The sequence below is a fragment of the Bufo bufo genome, chromosome 11 (assembly GCF_905171765.1).
Source record: "Bufo bufo chromosome 11, aBufBuf1.1, whole genome shotgun sequence".
NCBI lineage: Eukaryota > Metazoa > Chordata > Amphibia > Anura > Bufonidae > Bufo > Bufo bufo.
The window spans coordinates 98,562,420-98,581,747 of record NC_053399.1 but is presented as its reverse complement, the minus strand read 5'-3'; the positions used below and the strand labels follow the sequence as shown (position 1 = coordinate 98,581,747).

General features: G+C 49.7%; 2 protein-coding genes across 2 annotated transcripts; both read left to right on the top strand.

Annotated features, from left to right (window-relative positions):
- Nucleotides 1-1,533: 1,533 nt before the first annotated feature.
- PMF1 (polyamine modulated factor 1) lies at nt 1,534-5,393 on the top strand. The gene is made up of 5 exons (XM_040412226.1): nt 1,534-1,737; nt 4,025-4,130; nt 4,619-4,719; nt 4,944-5,139; nt 5,250-5,393. The coding sequence occupies exons 1-5, from the start codon at nt 1,565-1,567 to the stop codon at nt 5,310-5,312; spliced, it is 639 nt and encodes a 212-aa protein (XP_040268160.1). The 5' UTR covers nt 1,534-1,564; the 3' UTR covers nt 5,313-5,393.
- A 7,278-nt stretch (nt 5,394-12,671) lies between these two features.
- On the top strand, nt 12,672-16,783 carry LOC120982234 (bone gamma-carboxyglutamate protein). Its single transcript, XM_040412246.1, has 4 exons — nt 12,672-12,749; nt 13,011-13,052; nt 14,124-14,190; nt 15,424-16,783. The coding sequence occupies exons 1-4, from the start codon at nt 12,689-12,691 to the stop codon at nt 15,554-15,556; spliced, it is 303 nt and encodes a 100-aa protein (XP_040268180.1). The 5' UTR covers nt 12,672-12,688; the 3' UTR covers nt 15,557-16,783.
- The last annotated feature ends 2,545 nt before the right edge of the window (nt 16,784-19,328 follow it).

Below are 19,328 nucleotides of genomic sequence, written 5' to 3'. Positions count from 1 at the left end.
TTAGTATTTTATATATATTTTTTCCTGTAAAGCCTATTCAGTGGTTCTCTTCTCACTCTGGACGCTCTGGGTTGGTCCGATAATTTTGCAGGGGTACGTCCGTAACGCGTGACCTCTTGTATTTGTGTCCGTGAGGTGACTCGCTATGTGTGTGTCTCGTGCACCTTCAGATCTTACTAATAAAGCTGTGTACATGCCTTGAGCGGGAGTCGCGGCCGCCGCTGCGTTCGCCGCATCGTGCCGCTAACTGGGAAGCTAGAATCGCAGGCGCGGAGTTGCAAGGGAATATCCAGGTCTTCTCACAGGTCCCGTTAATATCTGGTGTTGCAGACAAAAAAACCTTTTTCCATTGCATTATTCAATGTCAAGATTGATAAAAAAAAGGCTAAAAAAAATTAAATTTTGTGTGTATTTTTAGCAGATTATTTTATGTTTTTATTGTACGATCATGAAATCTAATTAGCGTTCAATTCCAGATTAAGGCAGAGTTCACACGCAATGCACGATCGCCGGCCGTAGGTCAACCGCATTGGATCGCGCACCCATTCACTTTAATGGGTCCGCGATCCGTAAAAAGATAGGACATGTTCTATGTTTTTACGGGACGGAGCCCCACGGAAGCACTCCGTAGTGCTTCCGAGGGGTCCCGTTCCGTGCGGCCGTTTCCGTAATTCCGGATTTGCGGACCCATTGAAGTGAATGGGTCCGCATCCGTGATGCGGAATGCACACGGAACTGTGGCCGTGTATTGCAGCCCGCGATACGGCCACGGATCGCACGCGTTCGTGTGAACTAGGCCTAAGGGAGTTTTCTGGTGACCGCTATATTGGGACTGCATGGGCTATGTTCACACAGTGCGGTCAGGTTCTCAGACTTGCACCTACCTGACATTAGTGGCATATCCTACGATAAAACCCGCGGGGCCTCGGTCATGTGACGCTGCTCTTCCCCCGACGTCATGGTCTTTACCAGGTTGGGCTATGGACCGGCGTCACTTTTGGGTTCAGGAGAGGGCTAGTTCATGACGTCTCGTCCTGTGCAGCACTGAATGGGTTCCCCCCCTGCCGCTGGGTTCCTGCTCCATTGCCGCCCCTGCTTGAAGCCAGGTCATGTGACTGCTGCAGCCGTGAGGTGTCAGCGGTGACGTCATGAACGTGGCCAAAATGTAGACGGTCACAGGGACACCCGGGCCTGGTTAAAGCTGATGGAGCTGCAGCCCACTCTGTCCCCTTGAAGGCTCCTTCACACAGTCTTACAACATGTATAATGGTTTCATTTCCACGTGAATATGACAACAACCAGCCATTAAGCTGTAGACTTTCTGGAGAGAAGGAAGCCAGTCTTTTTGCTGTTATGCACGGTGCTTTCTAATGAGGAGTGTACTGTTGCTTAGCAACAGGTGCCGCGGTCATGGGGTGACCACTCTGAGGGCTGTGCACTAAAGCTTCTACTGCCCTCAGCCAATGACATTCCGTCACTGAGGCGGGCTTTATGAGTGACGGCTCAAATAGCCAATGAGGAGGTAGAATAGCGCGGCGGGAAGCGTTGGGCGGGGCCAGAGCCGATGGCCGAGAAGATGGAAGCTGAGGAGTCTGCCTCGTCTTGTAGCGTTCCTGGCCCTTCACAACCGGCGGTGCAGACCGGAGCCGCGGCTACAAGTGCTGACACGTCCGGCCGTCTCCTCCTCTTTAACACCATGGTGGAGAAGTTTCTGGAGGGGCTGATAGAGGGGGGAAGGTAAGTCACAGCCTCGCCTTCTAATTGGCAGAACGCTGCGTGATTGGCCGGTGTGATCCTTTCCCTGTAATGCGATTGGTAGATTTTATCCAGTCGTTCATTGGCTGTGTGTGAGTTACCTGCGTGCATTGATTGGTTGTGTGTTTTGGCTCGGAGGTTTGTGATTGGTTAGAAGTTTGGGACCTTCAATATGATTGGCCGCTGTTGTTACCTCAGGTACATAGGGTGACAACAGAAATGGCCGCCAGGACCGGCATGTAAGGGTTGTCACCCGGCTGTCCCGCAGCCCTGGATGGAAGTCTCCCCACAGTAATGTAGTGATGTGTGAGCTGTAATGGTGCCCACAGTGCTTCGCACCCAGCTTCTCCAGGCTCCTGCATGTCAAGGTTGTGGGGCGTCCATATTGGCGGCTGTCCCAGAAGCCGCTACAGCTGATCTGGCATCTATAGGGTTACTGACATGCCGGATTACCAGAGGTTCTGGATTATCAGACAGTGACGCTCTCCCTTCTCTCCGCAGTTACCACATGTTCTGGACTGTCGGACAGTGACGCTCTCCCTTCTCCCCGCAGTTACCACAGGTCCTGGACTGTCGGACAGTGACGCTCTCCCTTCTCTCCGCAGTGACCACAGGTTCTGGACTGTCGGACAGTGACGCTCTCCCTTCTCTCCGCAGTTACCACAGGTTCTGGACTGTCGGACAGTGACGCTCTCCCTTCTCTCCGCAGTTACCACAGGTTCTGGACTGTCGGACAGTGACGCTCTCCCTTCTCTCCGCAGTTACCACAGGTTCTGGACTGTCGGACAGTGACGCTCTCCCTTCTCTCTGCAGTTACCACATGTTCTGGACTGTCGGACAGTGACGCTCTCCCTTCTCTCCGCAGTTACCACAGGTTCTGGACTGTCAGACAGTGACGCTCTCCCTTCTCTCCGCAGTTACCACAGGTTCTGGACTGTCGGACAGTGACGCTCTCCCTTCTCTCCGCAGTGACCACATGTTCTGGACTGTCGGACAGTGACGCTCTCCCTTCTTTCTGCAGTTACCACAGGTTCTGGACTGTCGGACAGTGACGCTCTCCCTTCTCTCTGCAGTTACCACAGGTTCTGGACTGTCGGACAGTGACGCTCTCCCTTCTCTCCGCAGTTACCACAGGTTCTGGACTGTCGGACAGTGACGCTCTCCCTTCTCTCTGCAGTTACCACAGGTTCTGGACTGTCGGACAGTGACGCTCTCCCTTCTCTCCGCAGTTACCAGAGGTTCTGGACTGTCGGACAGTGACGCTCTCCCTTCTCTCCGCAGTTACCACAGGTTCTGGACTGTCGGACAGTGACGCTCTCCCTTCTCTCCGCAGTGACCACATGTTCTGGACTGTCGGACAGTGACGCTCTCCCTTCTCTCTGCAGTTACCACAGGTTCTGGACTGTCGGACAGTGACGCTCTCCCTTCTCTCCGCAGTTACCACAGGTTCTGGACTGTCGGACAGTGACGCTCTCCCTTCTCTCCGCAGTTACCACATGTTCTGGACTGTCGGACAGTGACGCTCTCCCTTCTCTCCGCAGTTACCACAGGTTCTGGACTGTCGGACAGTGACGCTCTCCCTTCTCTCCGCAGTTACCACAGGTTCTGGACTGTCGGACAGTGACGCTCTCCCTTCTCTCCGCAGTTACCACAGGTTCTGGACTGTCGGACAGTGACGCTCTCCCTTCTCTCCGCAGTTACCACAGGTTCTGGACTGTCGGACAGTGACGCTCTCCCTTCTCTCTGCAGTGACCACAGGTCCTGGACTGTCGGACAGTGACGCTCTCCCTTCTCTCCGCAGTTACCACAGGTTCTGGACTGTCGGACAGTGACGCTCTCCCTTCTCTCCGCAGTTACCACAGGTTCTGGACTGTCAGACAGTGACGCTCTCCCTTCTCTCCGCAGTTACCACAGGTTCTGGACTGTCGGACAGTGACGCTCTCCCTTCTCTCCGCAGTGACCACAGGTTCTGGACTGTCGGACAGTGACGCTCTCCCTTCTCTCCCCAGTTACCACAGGTTCTGGACTGTCGGACAGTGACGCTCTCCCTTCTCTCCGCAGTTACCACAGGTCCTGGACTGTCGGACAGTGACGCTCTCCCTTCTCTCCGCAGTTACCACAGGTCCTGGACTGTCGGACAGTGACGCTCTCCCTTCTCTCCGCAGTTACCACAGGTTCTGGACTGTCGGACAGTGACGCTCTCCCTTCTCTCCGCAGTTACCACAGGTTCTGGATTATCGGACAGTGACGCTCTCCCTTCTCTCCGCAGTTACCAGAGGTTCGCTCGCTGTTACCGGAGGTTCTACAACGTACAGCCGGAGATCACCCGCAGCATCTACGACCAGTTTGTATCGCAGCTGCACGCATCCATAAACGTAAGTGTCCAGCAATCCGCTCTCTGTAGTCCAATAATCCGGCACAGTCTGATCCCGGTTTAACCCCTTAGATGCCAGGGCTGATAGAGAGCACAGCATGTGGGGGATTAGACAGAGGAAAGGGGCTCCCTCTTCACCACATGAGTTGATTGTGGGGTGCCAGTGTGTTGCCATGGCAATCAGGGGCTTAACGAGTACCTCCAGGCCTGCCTTGGCCTTGTGCTTATTAGGCCCTGCCTTAATGGTATATAAGCCATCGCCTACCAGGGGAATTGCAGAATACAGTTGGAGGAGTGCTCTCTCCCCCCAAAAATGAGGAACGTTAATAAGTATGTACCCCAAAAATGGTCTTATTAAAGATGGCTGCATTGATGGAGATGGTGCGGGAGGGGTTAACGGCCGTGAGCGGTCCAGTATTGGCTCCCATGACCCCTCTGAATGTATATCGGGGGTCAGTGCCGAGTCTCCAGATCTCCCGCTTCTTCCAGGCCGAGATCCAGGAGATCAAGGATGAGGGGAGCCTGGAGGCGCTGCTGGAGTCTCTGGACAAACTGGAGCGAGAGGCCAAAACTAAAACCGACCCGCAGTGGTGAGTACCCGGCTCCAGCTTTCTAAGAACTCTGCTTGCTGTCTATGAATGGGCGCATTTGAATTTACATCCATAAGCTAAAAACCTGATACTTGTCACAGCGGAAGGTTTGTTACAGTTGTATCCAGCACACGTCTCCCTTCCGCCCTGGTACTTTGTTACTCTGTCGGTGCAGGTAGCCCTGTAACTTTGGTGCCTAGTCGCAGCCTGCTTTTTGCCCGCAGGCGTCCTAGTGGGATTCCAGAGGAAGACGTCCGCAGCCACCTCGTGCCGTACCTCCTCCAGCAGCGGGAATACCTGCGACGGCTCTTAAAGGAGAAGCAGCAGGAGAACGCCAGGCTGGCGCAGTCCGTCCTGGCCGGGAGGGAGAAGATAGAGGAGATGCGGAGAGAGATTGAGAGGAGGAAGCAGGCCTGGCAGGTAATAAGCGAGAGCGGATTCTAGAATGGCGTTCTGTGGCTTTCAGGGCATGGTGGGAGTTGTAGTTAATCACTTCTTCTTTTTTTTTTTTTTTTTTTTTTTCGTTCTAGAGTCTGAGTCAGTCGCAGAGGGAGCTCATTCTCTCCATTCAGGGGTCGAGGGAGGGGATCTGACCTCAGCTCATCAGTCCTCCAGTGGTATCGCGTCTTTTTCTGGTTGTCTTGTTGTCGATGTTAATAAAGTTTTTTTTTTTTCATGAATACCGTTTGCTGCAGATTTGAGCTTTTTGCTGTTCCTATGCTATCAGCCGCTGGAGCCCGGCAATATTGAGAAGGGGGCTCCTCCTGTAATACCCGGAGTAACTGAAACTGCTGAACCTCGCCCTTTAACCCCTTGGACACTGCGGTCAGTAAGTGACTGCGGCAACTAAGAAGCCTAAGGCCCCTTGCAGACGAGTGTGTCCGGATGCATTCAGTGAAATCTGCGCGATTACGCAATCAAGTCCATTCAGTTTTTATCGTGCGGGTGCAATGCGATTTAATTGAATGTAAACAAACAACATCTCTTAGCAACCATGCGTGAAAAACACATCGCATCCGCACTTGCTTGCGGATGAGATGCGATTTTTCACGCAGCTCCATTCACTTAATCGCAGAATATAGAACATGCTGCGATTTTCACGCAACACAAGAGTGATGCGTGAAAACCAACGCACATGTACACAGCCCCATTAAAATGAATGGGTCCGGATTCCGTGCGGGCGCATCATGCATTGCACCCGTGTGAAAGGGGTTTAAGTGGCACCTCTGTCACCCTCTTAACACAATTGATGGTTTATACTGGGTGTCAAGTTATATACCACGTGGTGTAAAAAAAAAAAAAAATCTATATGCGTTCATACAGATTTGAACATGCTAAAAGTATTTAATAAACAATATGTACCCCAAAATGGTATCAACATGAAAAAATAAAAGGTGCGAGAGGGGAAAACACATTTAAATAGCCATAATGGGTTATAAGCCCCATTACAGTGAGCGCCTGTCCTATGAGGACATGTTCGGGGTGAGGAGGTTCGTGGTTGTGGACTGTGATATTTCAGGACACCGCTGCCTTTCCAGCTGTAAACAAGACTCTGTGGGTTTAGGCTCGGATCAGCGCCTGGCAGAAGCCATGCTGTGATTTGTGGTCTCCTGTGAACTCCATCCCCTCATCTGTGTTTGAGAGATCCGGCCTTGGACAGGCTTCTACTGATTTACTAATCCAACACCCCCCCAAACTAGAGCCGTAAATATCCCCACAGGCGTCCCCCGAAATTGTGATGATCCGATAGTTATGTTTACTCTGTATAGATGAAACTCACAGATCTGAATCGTGACACTCTGGGTACAGGATATTGACACTGACACTCGGGGTACGGGATGATGACGCTGACACACGGGGTACGGGATGATGACGCTGACACACGGGGTACGGGATAATGATGCTGCCACTCTGGGTACAGGATAATGACGCTGACACTGGGGGTACAGGATAATGACACTGACACTTGGGGTACAGGATGATGCTGACACTCTGGGTACAGGATAATGACACTGACACTTGGGGTACAGAATAATGACACTGACACTTGGGGTACAGAATAATGACACTGACACTTGGGGTACAGAATAATGACACTGACACTTGGGGTACAGAATAATGACACTGACACTTGGGGTACAGAATAATGACACTGACACTTGGGGTACAGAATAATGACACTGACACTTGGGGTACAGAATAATGACACTGACACTTGGGGTACAGAATAATGACACTGACACTTGGGGTACAGAATAATGACACTGACACTTAGGGTACAGGATGATGACACTGACACTTGGGGGAATGGATAATGACACTGGCACTTGGGGTACAGGATAATGACGCTGACACTTGGGGTATGGGATAATGACGCTGACACTTGGCATACAGGATAATGACGCTGACACTTGGCGTACAGGATAATGACACTGACACTCGGGGTACGGGATGATGACGCTGACACTCGGGGTACAGGATAATGACACTGACACTGGGGGTACGAGATAATGACACTGACACTCTGGGTACAGGATAATGACACTTGGGGTACAGGATAATGACACTGACACTCGGGGTACAGGATAATGACACTGACACTCGGGGTACAGGATAATGACACTTGGGGTACAGGATAATGACACTGACACTTGGGGTACAGGATAATGACACTGACACTGGGGGTACGGGATAATGACACTGGGGGTACGGGATAATGACACTGACACTGGGGGTACAGGATAATGACACTGACGCTCGGGGTACAGTATAATGACACTGACACTCGGGGGTACAGGATAATGACACTGACACTGGGGGTACAGGATAATGACACTGACACTGGGGGTACGGGATAATGACGCTGACACTCGGGGTACAGGATAATGACACTGACACTGGGGGTACGAGATAATGACACTGACACTCTGGGTACAGGATAATGACACTTGGGGTACAGGATAATGACACTGACACTCTGGGTACAGGATAATGACACTTGGGGTACGGGATAATGACACTGGGGGTACGGGATATTGACACTGACACTCGGGGTACAGGATAATGACACTGACACTCGGGGTACAGGATAATGACACTGACACTGGGGGTACGGGATATTGACACTGACACTCTGGGTACGGGATGATGACGCTGACACACGGGGTACGGGATGATGACGCTGACACACGGGGTACGGGATGATGACGCTGACACACGGGGTACGGGATGATGACACTGACACTCGGGGTACGGGATGATGACGCTGACAAACGGGGTACGGGATGATGACGCTGACACACGGGGTACGGGATAATGATGCTGCCACTCTGGGTACAGGATAATGACGCTGACACTGGGGGTACGGGATGATGACACTGAAACTTGGGGTACAGGATAATGACACTGACACTTGGGGTACAGGATGATGCTGACACTCTGGGTACAGGATAATGACGCTGATACTTGGGGTACAGAATAATGACACTGACACTTGGGGTACAGGATGATGACACTGACACTTGGGGTACAGGATGATGACACTGACACTTGGGGTACAGGATAATGACACTCGGGGGAATGGATAATGACACTGGCACTTGGGGTACAGGATAATGACGCTGACACTTGGGGTATGTGATAATGACGCTGACACTTGGCATACAGGATAATGACACTGACACTCGGGGTACGGGATGATGACGCTGACACTCGGGGTACAGGATAATGACACTGACACTGGGGGTACGAGATAATGACGCTGACACTGGGGGTACAGGATAATGACACTGACACTCGGGGTACAGGATAATGACACTTGGGGTACAGGATAATGACACTGACACTTGGGGTACAGGATAATGACACTTGGGGTACAGGATAATGACAGACACTTGGGGTACGGGATAATGACACTGACAATGGGGGTACGGGATAATGACACTGACACTGGGAGTACGGGATAATGACACTGACACTGGGGGTACGAGATAATGAAACTTGGGGTACAGGATAATGACACTGACACTCGGGGTACAGGATAATGACACTGACACTCGGGGTACAGGATAATGACACTTGGGGTACAGGATAATGACACTGACACTTGGGGTACAGGATAATGACACTGACACTTGGGGTACGGGATAATGACACTGACACTCAGGGTACGGGATAATGACGCTGACACTCGGGGTTCAGGATAATGACGCTGACACTGGGGGTACGGGATAATGACGCTGACACTCGGGGTACGGGATAATGACACTGACACTGGGGGTACAGGATAATGACACTGACACTCGGGGTACATGATAACGACACTGACACTTGGGTACAGGATAATGACACTTGGGGTACAGGATACTGACACTTGGGGTACGGGATACTGACACTCGGGGTACGGGATAATGACACTGACACTCGGGGTACAGGATAATGACACTGACACTCGGGGTACATGATAACGACACTGACACTTGGGTACAGGATAATGACACTTGGGGTACAGGATAATGACACTGACACTTGGGGTACGGGATACTGACACTCGGGGTACGGGATAATGACACTGACACTCGGGGTACGGGCCAATGACACTGACACTGGGGGTACAGGATAATGACGCTGACACTTGGAGTATAGGATAATGACACTTGGGGTACAGGATAATGACACTGACACTTGGGGTACAGGATAATGACACTGGGGGTACAGGATAATGACACTGACACTTGGGGTACGGGATAACGACACTGACACTCGGGGTACGGGATAATGACACTGACACTCGGGGTACGGGATACTGACACTGGGGGTACAGGATAATGACACTGACACTCGGGGTACGGGATAATGACACTGACACTCGGGGTACGGGATAATGACGCTGACACTCGGGGTTCAGGATAATGACGCTGACACTGGGGGTACGGGATAATGACGCTGACACTCGGGGTATGGGATAATGACACTGACACTGGGGGTACATGATAACGACACTGTCACTCTGGGTACAGGATAACGACACTGACACTTGGGTACAGGATAATGACACTGACACTCGGGGTACAGGATAATGACACTGACACTCTGGGTACATGATAACGACACTGTCACTTGGGTACAGGATAATGACACTGACACTCGGGGTACAGGATAACGACACTGACACTTGGGTACAGGATAATGACACTGACACTCGGGGTACAGGATAATGACACTGGGGGTACAGGATAATGACACTGACACTCTGGGTACAGGATAACGACACTGACACTTGGGTACAGGATAATGACACTGACACTCGGGGTACAGGATAATGACACTGACACTTGGGGTACAGGATAATGACACTGACACTTGGGGTACAGGATAATGACACTGACACTGGGGGTACAGGATAATGACACTGACACTTGGGGTACAGGATAATGACACTAACACTCCGGGTAAGGGATAATGACGCTGACACTCGGGGTACGGGTTAATGACGCTGACACTGGGGGTACAGGATAATGACACTCGGGGTACGGGATAATGACGCTGACACTGGGGGTACAGGATAATGACACACTGACACTTGGAGTACAGGATAATGACACTGACACTTGGGGTACAGGATACTGACACTGGGGGTACAGGATAATGACACTGACACTTGGGGTACAGGATAATGACACTGACACTCGGGGTACGGGATAATGACACTGACACTGGGGGTACAGGATAATGACGCTGACACTCGGGGTACGGGATAATGACGCTGACAGTGGGGGTACGGGATAATGACACTGACACTGGGGGTACAGGATACTGACACTGGGGGTACAGGATACTGACACTGACACTCGGGGTAACAGGATAACGACACTGACACTCTGGGTACAGGATAATGACTGACACTCTGGGTACAGGATAATGACTGACACTCGGGGTACAGGATAATGACACTGACACTTGGGGTACGGGATAATGACACTTGGGGTACGGGATAATGACACTGACACTCGGGGTACGGGATAATGACGCTGACACTCGGGGTACGGGATAATGACGCTGACACTCGGGGTTCGGGATAATGACGCTGACACTGGGGGTACGGGATAATGACGCTGACACTGGGGGTACAGGATAATGACACTGACACTCGGGGTACATGATAACGACACTGACACTCTGGGTACAGGATAATGACACTGACACTCTGGGTACAGGATAATGACACTGACACTCTGGGTACAGGATAATGACACTGACACTCGGGGTACATGATAACGACACTGACACTTGGGTACAGGATAATGACACTGACACTTGGGTACAGGATAATGACACTCGGGGTACAGGATAATGACACTGACACTCGGGGTAACAGGATAACGACACTGACACTCTGGGTACAGGATAATGACGCTGACACTTGGGGTACGGGATAATGACACTGACACTCGGGGTACGGGATAATGACACTGACACTTGGGGTACGGGATAATGACACTGACACTTGGGGTACAGGATAATGACACTGACACTTGGGGTACAGGATAATGACACTCGGGGTACAGGATAATGACACTGACACTTGGGGTACGGGATAATGACACTGACACTTGGGGTACGGGATAATGACACTGACACTCTGGGTACGGGATAATGACACTGACACTGGGGGTACAGGATAATGACAATGACACTGGGGGTACAGGATAATGACACTGGGGGTACAGGATAATGACACTGACACTTGGGGTACAGGATAATGACACTGACACTTGGGGTACAGGATAATGACACTGACGCTCGGGGTACGGGATAATGACACTGACACTTGGGGTACGGGATAATGACACTGACACTTGGGGTACGGGATAATGACACTGACACTTGGGGTACAGGATAATGACACTGACACTTGGGGTACGGGATAATGACACTGACACTTGGGGTACAGGATAATGACACTGACACTTGGGGTACGGGATAATGACACTGACACTCTGGGTACGGGATAATGACGCTGACACTTGGGGTACAGGATAATGACACTGACACTTGGGGTACAGGATAATGACACTGACACTTGGGTTACGGGATAATGACACTGACACTTGGGGTACGGGATACTGACACTGGGGGTACGGGATAATGACACTGACACTCGGGGTACAGGATAATGACACTGACACTTGGGGTACAGGATAACGACACTGACACTTGGGGTACGGGATAATGACACTGACACTGGGGGTACAGGATAATGACGCTGACAGTGGGGGTACAGGATAATGACACTGACACTCGGGGTACAGGATGATGAACCGTTCATGTTCCTCAGTATTTTAATAACAGGCAGCGGGCACTGCAGAGGGATTGGTCGCTGTCAGTGCCCATGTGATGTGATTGGCACACAGGGGTACAAGACGTGGCTCGGGGCACCCTCCGGTCACTGCACCCAACTCTCCAGTTGCGGTCTGACCACTGGCGGAAATGTTTCCTTGTTCATGTGAATTACACCGAGAGGAAGACGAGGAGTAAACAATTATATGGTGCTGCCTCATAGCGTCCGACCCTGCTATTATAAGGTTATAATGCCTCAGTCTCACTTTAACCCTTCACCATCTGTAGAGTGGTCCGCTTTACTGTCTGAACGATGCCCATATAATTCATGACTTGAGAAGTCGCCATTTGTTTTTAGTTGTGCCCGCTGGGCAACTTTTCCTTGTATCGGGGGTAAGACCAGAGTGAGTGCTCATCATCCGGCACGGCAGGAGTTAATCTCCGCCGTGCTGATTTTTGGCTAAGAGGTTTGTACATTTTTTTTTTTAGATGTCAGCTGACTTCAGAATTGCGCGGTGCTGTAAACCCACTGGCACTGAGCCCGGTCCCTCCTCCGCTGGCACCTGGGGTATAAGTATATGGACCTGGAGATTAGAAGAAGTAGACGAGGACCCATACAAGACCCTCAACCATGAGACTCCTTATCTTTGCCATTCTTCTTGGGTTGGTCACCCTGGTCTTGGGCCGACGAGGTACGTGCATCACCCCATCGTCCCTGTGCATTATTGTGAGTGACTGATGGTGTCTGTGAGAGATTGTGTGGATTACCTCCATAGACTTTCCTTTATGTACTGCATATAGAGCAGACATAACCAATCAATCCTCACAGTTGCTGTTATTGCTCACTGATTGGTTATGCCTGTTGGGTATATATGCTATATCTCCATATGGAGCAGACAGTGAACCCTTACTGCAGCCATTAAATAACCTCACCCTATCACTTTGTGTTTTAGATCCCAATCGCAGTGCCATGGCCGATTCCCGCAGCGCAGAAGGTTGGTACCTCTCTCCCACCTTACCGCTTTATTGTTCTGATTACATGGAGCCTGCATGACCCTCTGACATATAGCTGACAGGTCAGTCACATCCAGCAGGTAGAGCAAGAGCAGAGGTACTGTGCATCGTCCATACATATAGAGAGAGGAGATGTACTGTACATCGTCCATACATATAGCAAGAGGAGATGTACTGTGCATCGTCCATACATATAGCGAGAGGAGATGTACTGTGCATCGTCCATACATATAGCAAGAGGAGATGTACTGTGCATCGTCCATACATATTTAGAGAGATGAGAGGTACTGTGCATCGTCCATACATATAGAGAGAGGAGATGTACTGTGCATCGTCCATACATATAGCGAGAGGAGATGTACTGTGCATCGTCCATACATATAGCAAGAGGAGATGTACTGTGCATCGTCCATACATATTTAGAGAGATGAGATGTACTGTGCATCGTCCATACATATATAGAGAGAGGAGATGTACTGTGCATCGTCCATACATATATAGAGAGAGGAGAGGTACTGTGCATCGTCCATACATATATAGAGACTAGATGTACTGTGCATCGTCCATACATATATAGAGGAGAGGTACGGTGCATCGTCCATACATATATAGAGACTAGATGTACTGTGCATCGTCCATACATATAGAGAGAGGAGAGGTACTGTGCATCGTCCATACATATATAGAGACTAGATGTACTGTGCATCGTCCATACATATATAGAGGAGAGGTACGGTGCATCGTCCATACATATATAGAGACTAGATGTACTGTGCATCGTCCATACATATATAGAGGAGATGTACAGTGCATCGTCGATACATATATAGAGAGAGGAGATGTACTGTGCATCGTCCATACATATATAGAGGAGATGTACAGTGCATCGTCGATACATATATAGAGAGAGGAGATGTACTGTGCATCGTCCATACATATAGAGAGAGCAGAGGTACTGTGCATCATATAGAGAGAGAGAGACAGAGAAGAGGTACTGTGCAGACTATTGGACATGTCAGGTTTCTCACCACCAGCATCTTTCTCTCCGACAGCGTTCATCTCTAGACAAGAATCTGCTAATTTTGCCAATAGACAAAGGAGCAGCAACCTCCACAATGTGTAAGTACAGCCGTCACTGCACAAGTAACCACATGAGAGAGAGAACTGCAGCGCCCCCCAGTGACCTCCTCCAGCCAGTTCTCTATAGTACCCACCTGTTACTGCTGCTCTCCTCCTCACACCTATCATGAGGGAGATATCACTGAGCCGGGTGTATCTAATTCAGTCAAGTGTGATACAGTCTGCTGAGCTGTGTATCTAATCCTATTCTGTGTGATACTGTCTGCTGAGCTGTGTATCTAATCCTATTCTGTGTGATACTGTCTGCTGAGCCGTGTATCTAATCCTATCATGTGTGATACTGTCTTGAGCTGTGTATCTAATCCTATCCTGTGTGATACTGACTGCTGAGCTGTGTATCTAATCCTGTCCTATGTGATACTGTCTGCTGAGCTGTGTATCTGATCCTATCCTGTGTGATACTGTCTGCTGAGCTGTGTATCTAATCCTATCCTATGTGATACAGTCTGCTGAGCTGTGTATCTGATCCTATCCTGTGTGATACTGACTGCTGAGCTGTGTATCTAATCCTATCCTGTGTGATACAGTCTGCTGAGCTGTGTATCTAATCCTATCCTGTGTGATACTACCTGCTGAGCTGTGTATCTAATCCTATCCTGTGTGATACTGTCTGCTGAGCTGTGTATCTAATCCTATCCTATGTGATACAGTCTGCTGAGCTGTGTATCTGATCCTATCCTGTGTGATACTGACTGCTGAGCTGTGTATCTAATCCTATCCTGTGTGATACAGTCTGCTGAGCTGTGTATCTGATCCTATCCTGTGTGATACTGTCTGCTGAGCTGTGTATCTAATCCTATCCTGTGTGATACTGTCTGCTGAGCTGTGTATCTAATCCTATCCTATGTGATACTGTCTGCTGAGCTGTGTATCTAATCCTATCCTGTGTGATACTGTCTGCTGAGCTGTGTATCTGATCCTATCCTGTGTGATACTGTCTGCTGAGCTGTGTATCTAATCCTATCCTGTGTGATACTGTCTGCTGAGCTGTGTATCTAATCCTATCCTATGTGATACTGTCTGCTGAGCTGTGTATCTAATCCTATCCTGTGTGATACTGTCTGCTGAGCTGTGTATCTAATCCTATTCTGTGTGATACTACCTGCTGAGCCGTGTATCTAATCCTCTCCTGTGTGATACTGCCTGCTGAGCTTAGTAGCTGGTCCTGCCATGTATCATACGGTGTATCTAAGCCTCTTGTCAATTCCGCAGGCTATACCGAGCCCCAGTGAGATCCCCCTTGGAAGCGAAGAGAGAGGTGTGCGAGCTGAACCCGGACTGCGATGAGCTGGCCGATCACATTGGTTTCCAGGAGGCTTACAAAAGATTCTATGGCCCGGTGTAAAGCGATGCGGAGTACTCCCAGCACGACTACAACCCCCCTCATGGTGGACTCGTGTAGCTGTAGGCTCTGTATGTACGTGTTTTAGCTCTGCGGGGTCTCTGCTTCTAAGGCTGGAGGCCGGATACCGCACGCGGCTCCCGGTGCTATACTGCCGGCACTTTGCTCGTCCATCACAGGAGTGTATAATCAATGCAGATATGTTATCTAACTCCAGTCATAAGATGTAAAGCTACCCCTCTGCATGTAGAGGGCACCAAACTCCATATTGCTGCTGGCGCCCCCTGGTGGTGTTTACATTGGACGGAGGATTATAACCCCTTGTGTTGTACGTCACCTATAAGATGTAATAAGCTTGTACTCATCACTGTGGTTATGAATGCAGATTACAATAAATGACTGTCACATTACCACGCCTCGCTGGCTCTGCTATATCACAGACACTGACACATGAGGTTCTTCACTCGTTTAATGCCCACCATTATATCCATTATTAACATCCAAGAAAAGCACCTGGTTGGGGGGGGGGGGGGGGGAGGGTAGAGCGAGGGACCCCGATCCATCCATATCCCTCTCCCCCTCCCCAGGGATTAAAGGGTTAACAATGCATCAATCAGTAGGTTCCAGTTATTGTTACTGCTAGGGCACCCCGCCCCCCCCCCACTATAGAGCAATTGGGGGTACAGAGTCACAGTGCCGACCAACAGGGCGCGTGTCATCGATTGCTTTAGTCTGACTGATGGAGAATGGCTTCATTTGCATGTCTCCGCCCACCACAGTTCCTCAAATCCAGACCAAAGGGATTAGAAAAACATGGCTGCCTTCTTCCAGCAGGCACCTGTCTAGGGATGGTGTCTGCTTTGGATTGAATTGGGCTACGTTGCAATACCAGAAATAACCTGTGGACAGGCGTGGCGCTGTTTTTGCAAGAAGGCAGCCATATATTTTTTTTTACACAGTATAGTTCCTTTAAATCCTTCACTTTTGGGGGGGCGTTAGGTTTAAAGCTCCACCACCTGCCCGCGTATGGTGGAGCCCCCACTGCGCTGTAGGTTACCATTGGAAGTGCAACTACTTGTAAAGGGAGCGCTTCCTGTCATAACGTAATGCATATATGGGCCAATCATATGCCAAGAGCGGCGTCCCTCCTGGCCAATCAGATGTGCTGTGGCTAGACAAGTGTCACATGAATCCTGTGGGCAATTCTGATTGGCTAGGAGGGCTCAGCAGTTTGCATACAGAGCGCAGTAGATTTCAGCACTTTATGGGGGCCCTTAGCGGAGTTCTGTTGTAGAGGGCGGCTTTTTTTTGGGGGGGGGGGGGGGCCCTTTAATTACAGCGATAGAGATTGGTTAATACTCAGTAGTCACAATACAATAGTCCCGAAGCAGATTATGAGAGGAGTGCGCCCCGGACAGAAACCTGACCCCAGTAATCAAAGAGTTAATCGTCAACACCACAATAAAAAAGATTTGTTACAAAAATAAATTGTTAGAAAAATTAATAGAAAAAAAATATCCCGCGGTTAGCGATTATAAAAAGATTTCTACGAAGGCACATGATAGGCGCTGCAAGAGCACCCCCTAAAACCAGGGCGGGGTGGGGAGCAATATGGCCGCCAGTGCACATCTCACAGGGGTTGTCACCCAACGTCACCCTGATTGGGGAGGGGGGAAATTGGGGCTCATGTGCTTATTAGAAAGCGGTCAGGGCTCGACTCTTGGTGTTTAAAAATCTGTAATAAATATATATTTTTTTAAAAGCAGCAGATTGTATGAAAATTAATAGCAGCACCGAAGTAAAGAGAAAACAAAGATGGCGATTCCTCAGTGGTTGAGCGGTTCGCTCGGGTCTCTTAGGAAAGTAGATTGGGAGTGATGTAAAGCAGATCGGTGGGTGGAGGGGGAAACAGCAGCTGTAGAGGGAAGGTTTATTGTCCTCTGAAGGCGATGAACGCGGGAGGTCCGAGGGCCACATGAGACACGTTCCTGATCCGAGTGCGTCCACGGCCGTCACGAGCTCTGAGATTTGGAATCCCATTTTAATATCAACGACGTTGTGGTCGTAGCGGCAAAGGCGCTTCGCTCCAGGCAGATCGTCCCTTGTGGCGATGAGAGTTCATTCTTCTGACCAGTTTCTCCGACATCGCGATCCCCAGTAGGACATTTAGTACATCCAATCAAACAGACGACATTGGGGGTGGTGCAGGAGAAGGCACCTGGTAGTCCTGAGCGGTCAGCTCCTGACCATGATGTCCTGGATCCTTATCTATTACCTCCTCCACCCTTACCGATCTGCTTTCCATCGCTTGTCTCGTTTCTCTAATGTACTTTGGTGTACAGGCCCAAGTAGCCTTCAAAGCTTGCAATTGTCTCATCATCTGTTCAAGCACTGAGGAATCAAAATTAGATATTTTTTATCGTATCGCCTATTTACAGGCCAACACGGTAACGATATATTCTTTTACTTTAGCAGCACCGAGTAATCGGAAACTCTACAGCAATGCTGCGCTTCAACCACTAGATGGCGCCAGAGCTCCCGTGGTCCCAGCATGGTGCAGGATTCATATCTTCTCCAATGAGGTGAGAATTGGGCTAAACGTGGCGCATGTATATTTAGGGGCCATTCCTCCTTTTCTATTGAGTTTCCTCTTTACACAAAAAATATCAATTCTAAAATTCACCTGCAATATATCCCATCTACTTATTCAAAACTCCAGTCTGACCCTTCAGTGAAGGCGCTAAACAGAATCGGCCCCAGGACCGACCCACCATGACAACACTCAGTCCTTCTTCCACATTAATATTAAACGTTCTGTGCTCCTGCACCCATTCATCCCATCCATTTTTGGGAGAAATTTTCCAGTGAGTCCCCGATAGACCTGGCAGTAACCAAGTTTAATGATCCCGGACGAGCCCCCAAGTGTTAAATGGCCCCACAAAGCCTCCAGTGCCAATTAATCTCAATGTGAAATGTGAAATGAGCCGCCACTGGTTAAAGATCCTGGTTAAATGGGTTATCTGGGATGTGAGCTTGGTGGGGGGGGGGGGGCGACTCCCTGGAACCCCGCTGATCAGCTGTATGAAGAGGCTCCAGTTCTCTGCATGTTAGGCCTCTTCCTAGGCCATTATGTTCATCGGTCACATGGCTTTGGCGCAGGTCAGCCCCATTTACGTGAACTGCAATACCGAGCTCAGCCGCCATACAATGTACGGGGCTGTGCTTGGTAAGCTGTGAGGAGGCTGCAGCCCTTATGGGAGTGCTGTGATCCCCTCAAACAGCTGATTGTGGGGGTCCCGTGTGTCAAACTCCTGTCACTCTCATATTGATGACTTATCTTAACCCTTTCGTTGGTAGGGCTGTGCAAGCACGACGCGGCGGGCCTCATGGCCGGCAAGTCTCTGCTGTTTCAAACAGCAGAGACCTGCGGCTTATTACCGCAACCTGCAATAATGCCGATCGCGGTAATTAAATGCTTTAGTGAGATCACGCTTCCAGGTTTAGTACTGAAGCCCCGTGCAGCCAATCAGGACTTCACTACATGCGCTGAATGCTCTGAATCTCTATGGAGAAATTCAGAGCATTAATGCTGCAATTCTTATTTTGGCCACCAGATGGCAGGCCAGCATAAGAAATGAGCAAAAAGCAAAGAATTTTTTTTTATTTTATCGCTTATAGGTCAAAATGAAAAATTCTAAAACATCATTTATAAGATCATTTATGAGCCTTAAAATGATGATCTAAAAAAAAAGTTCAAAAATATCTAAAAAAAAAA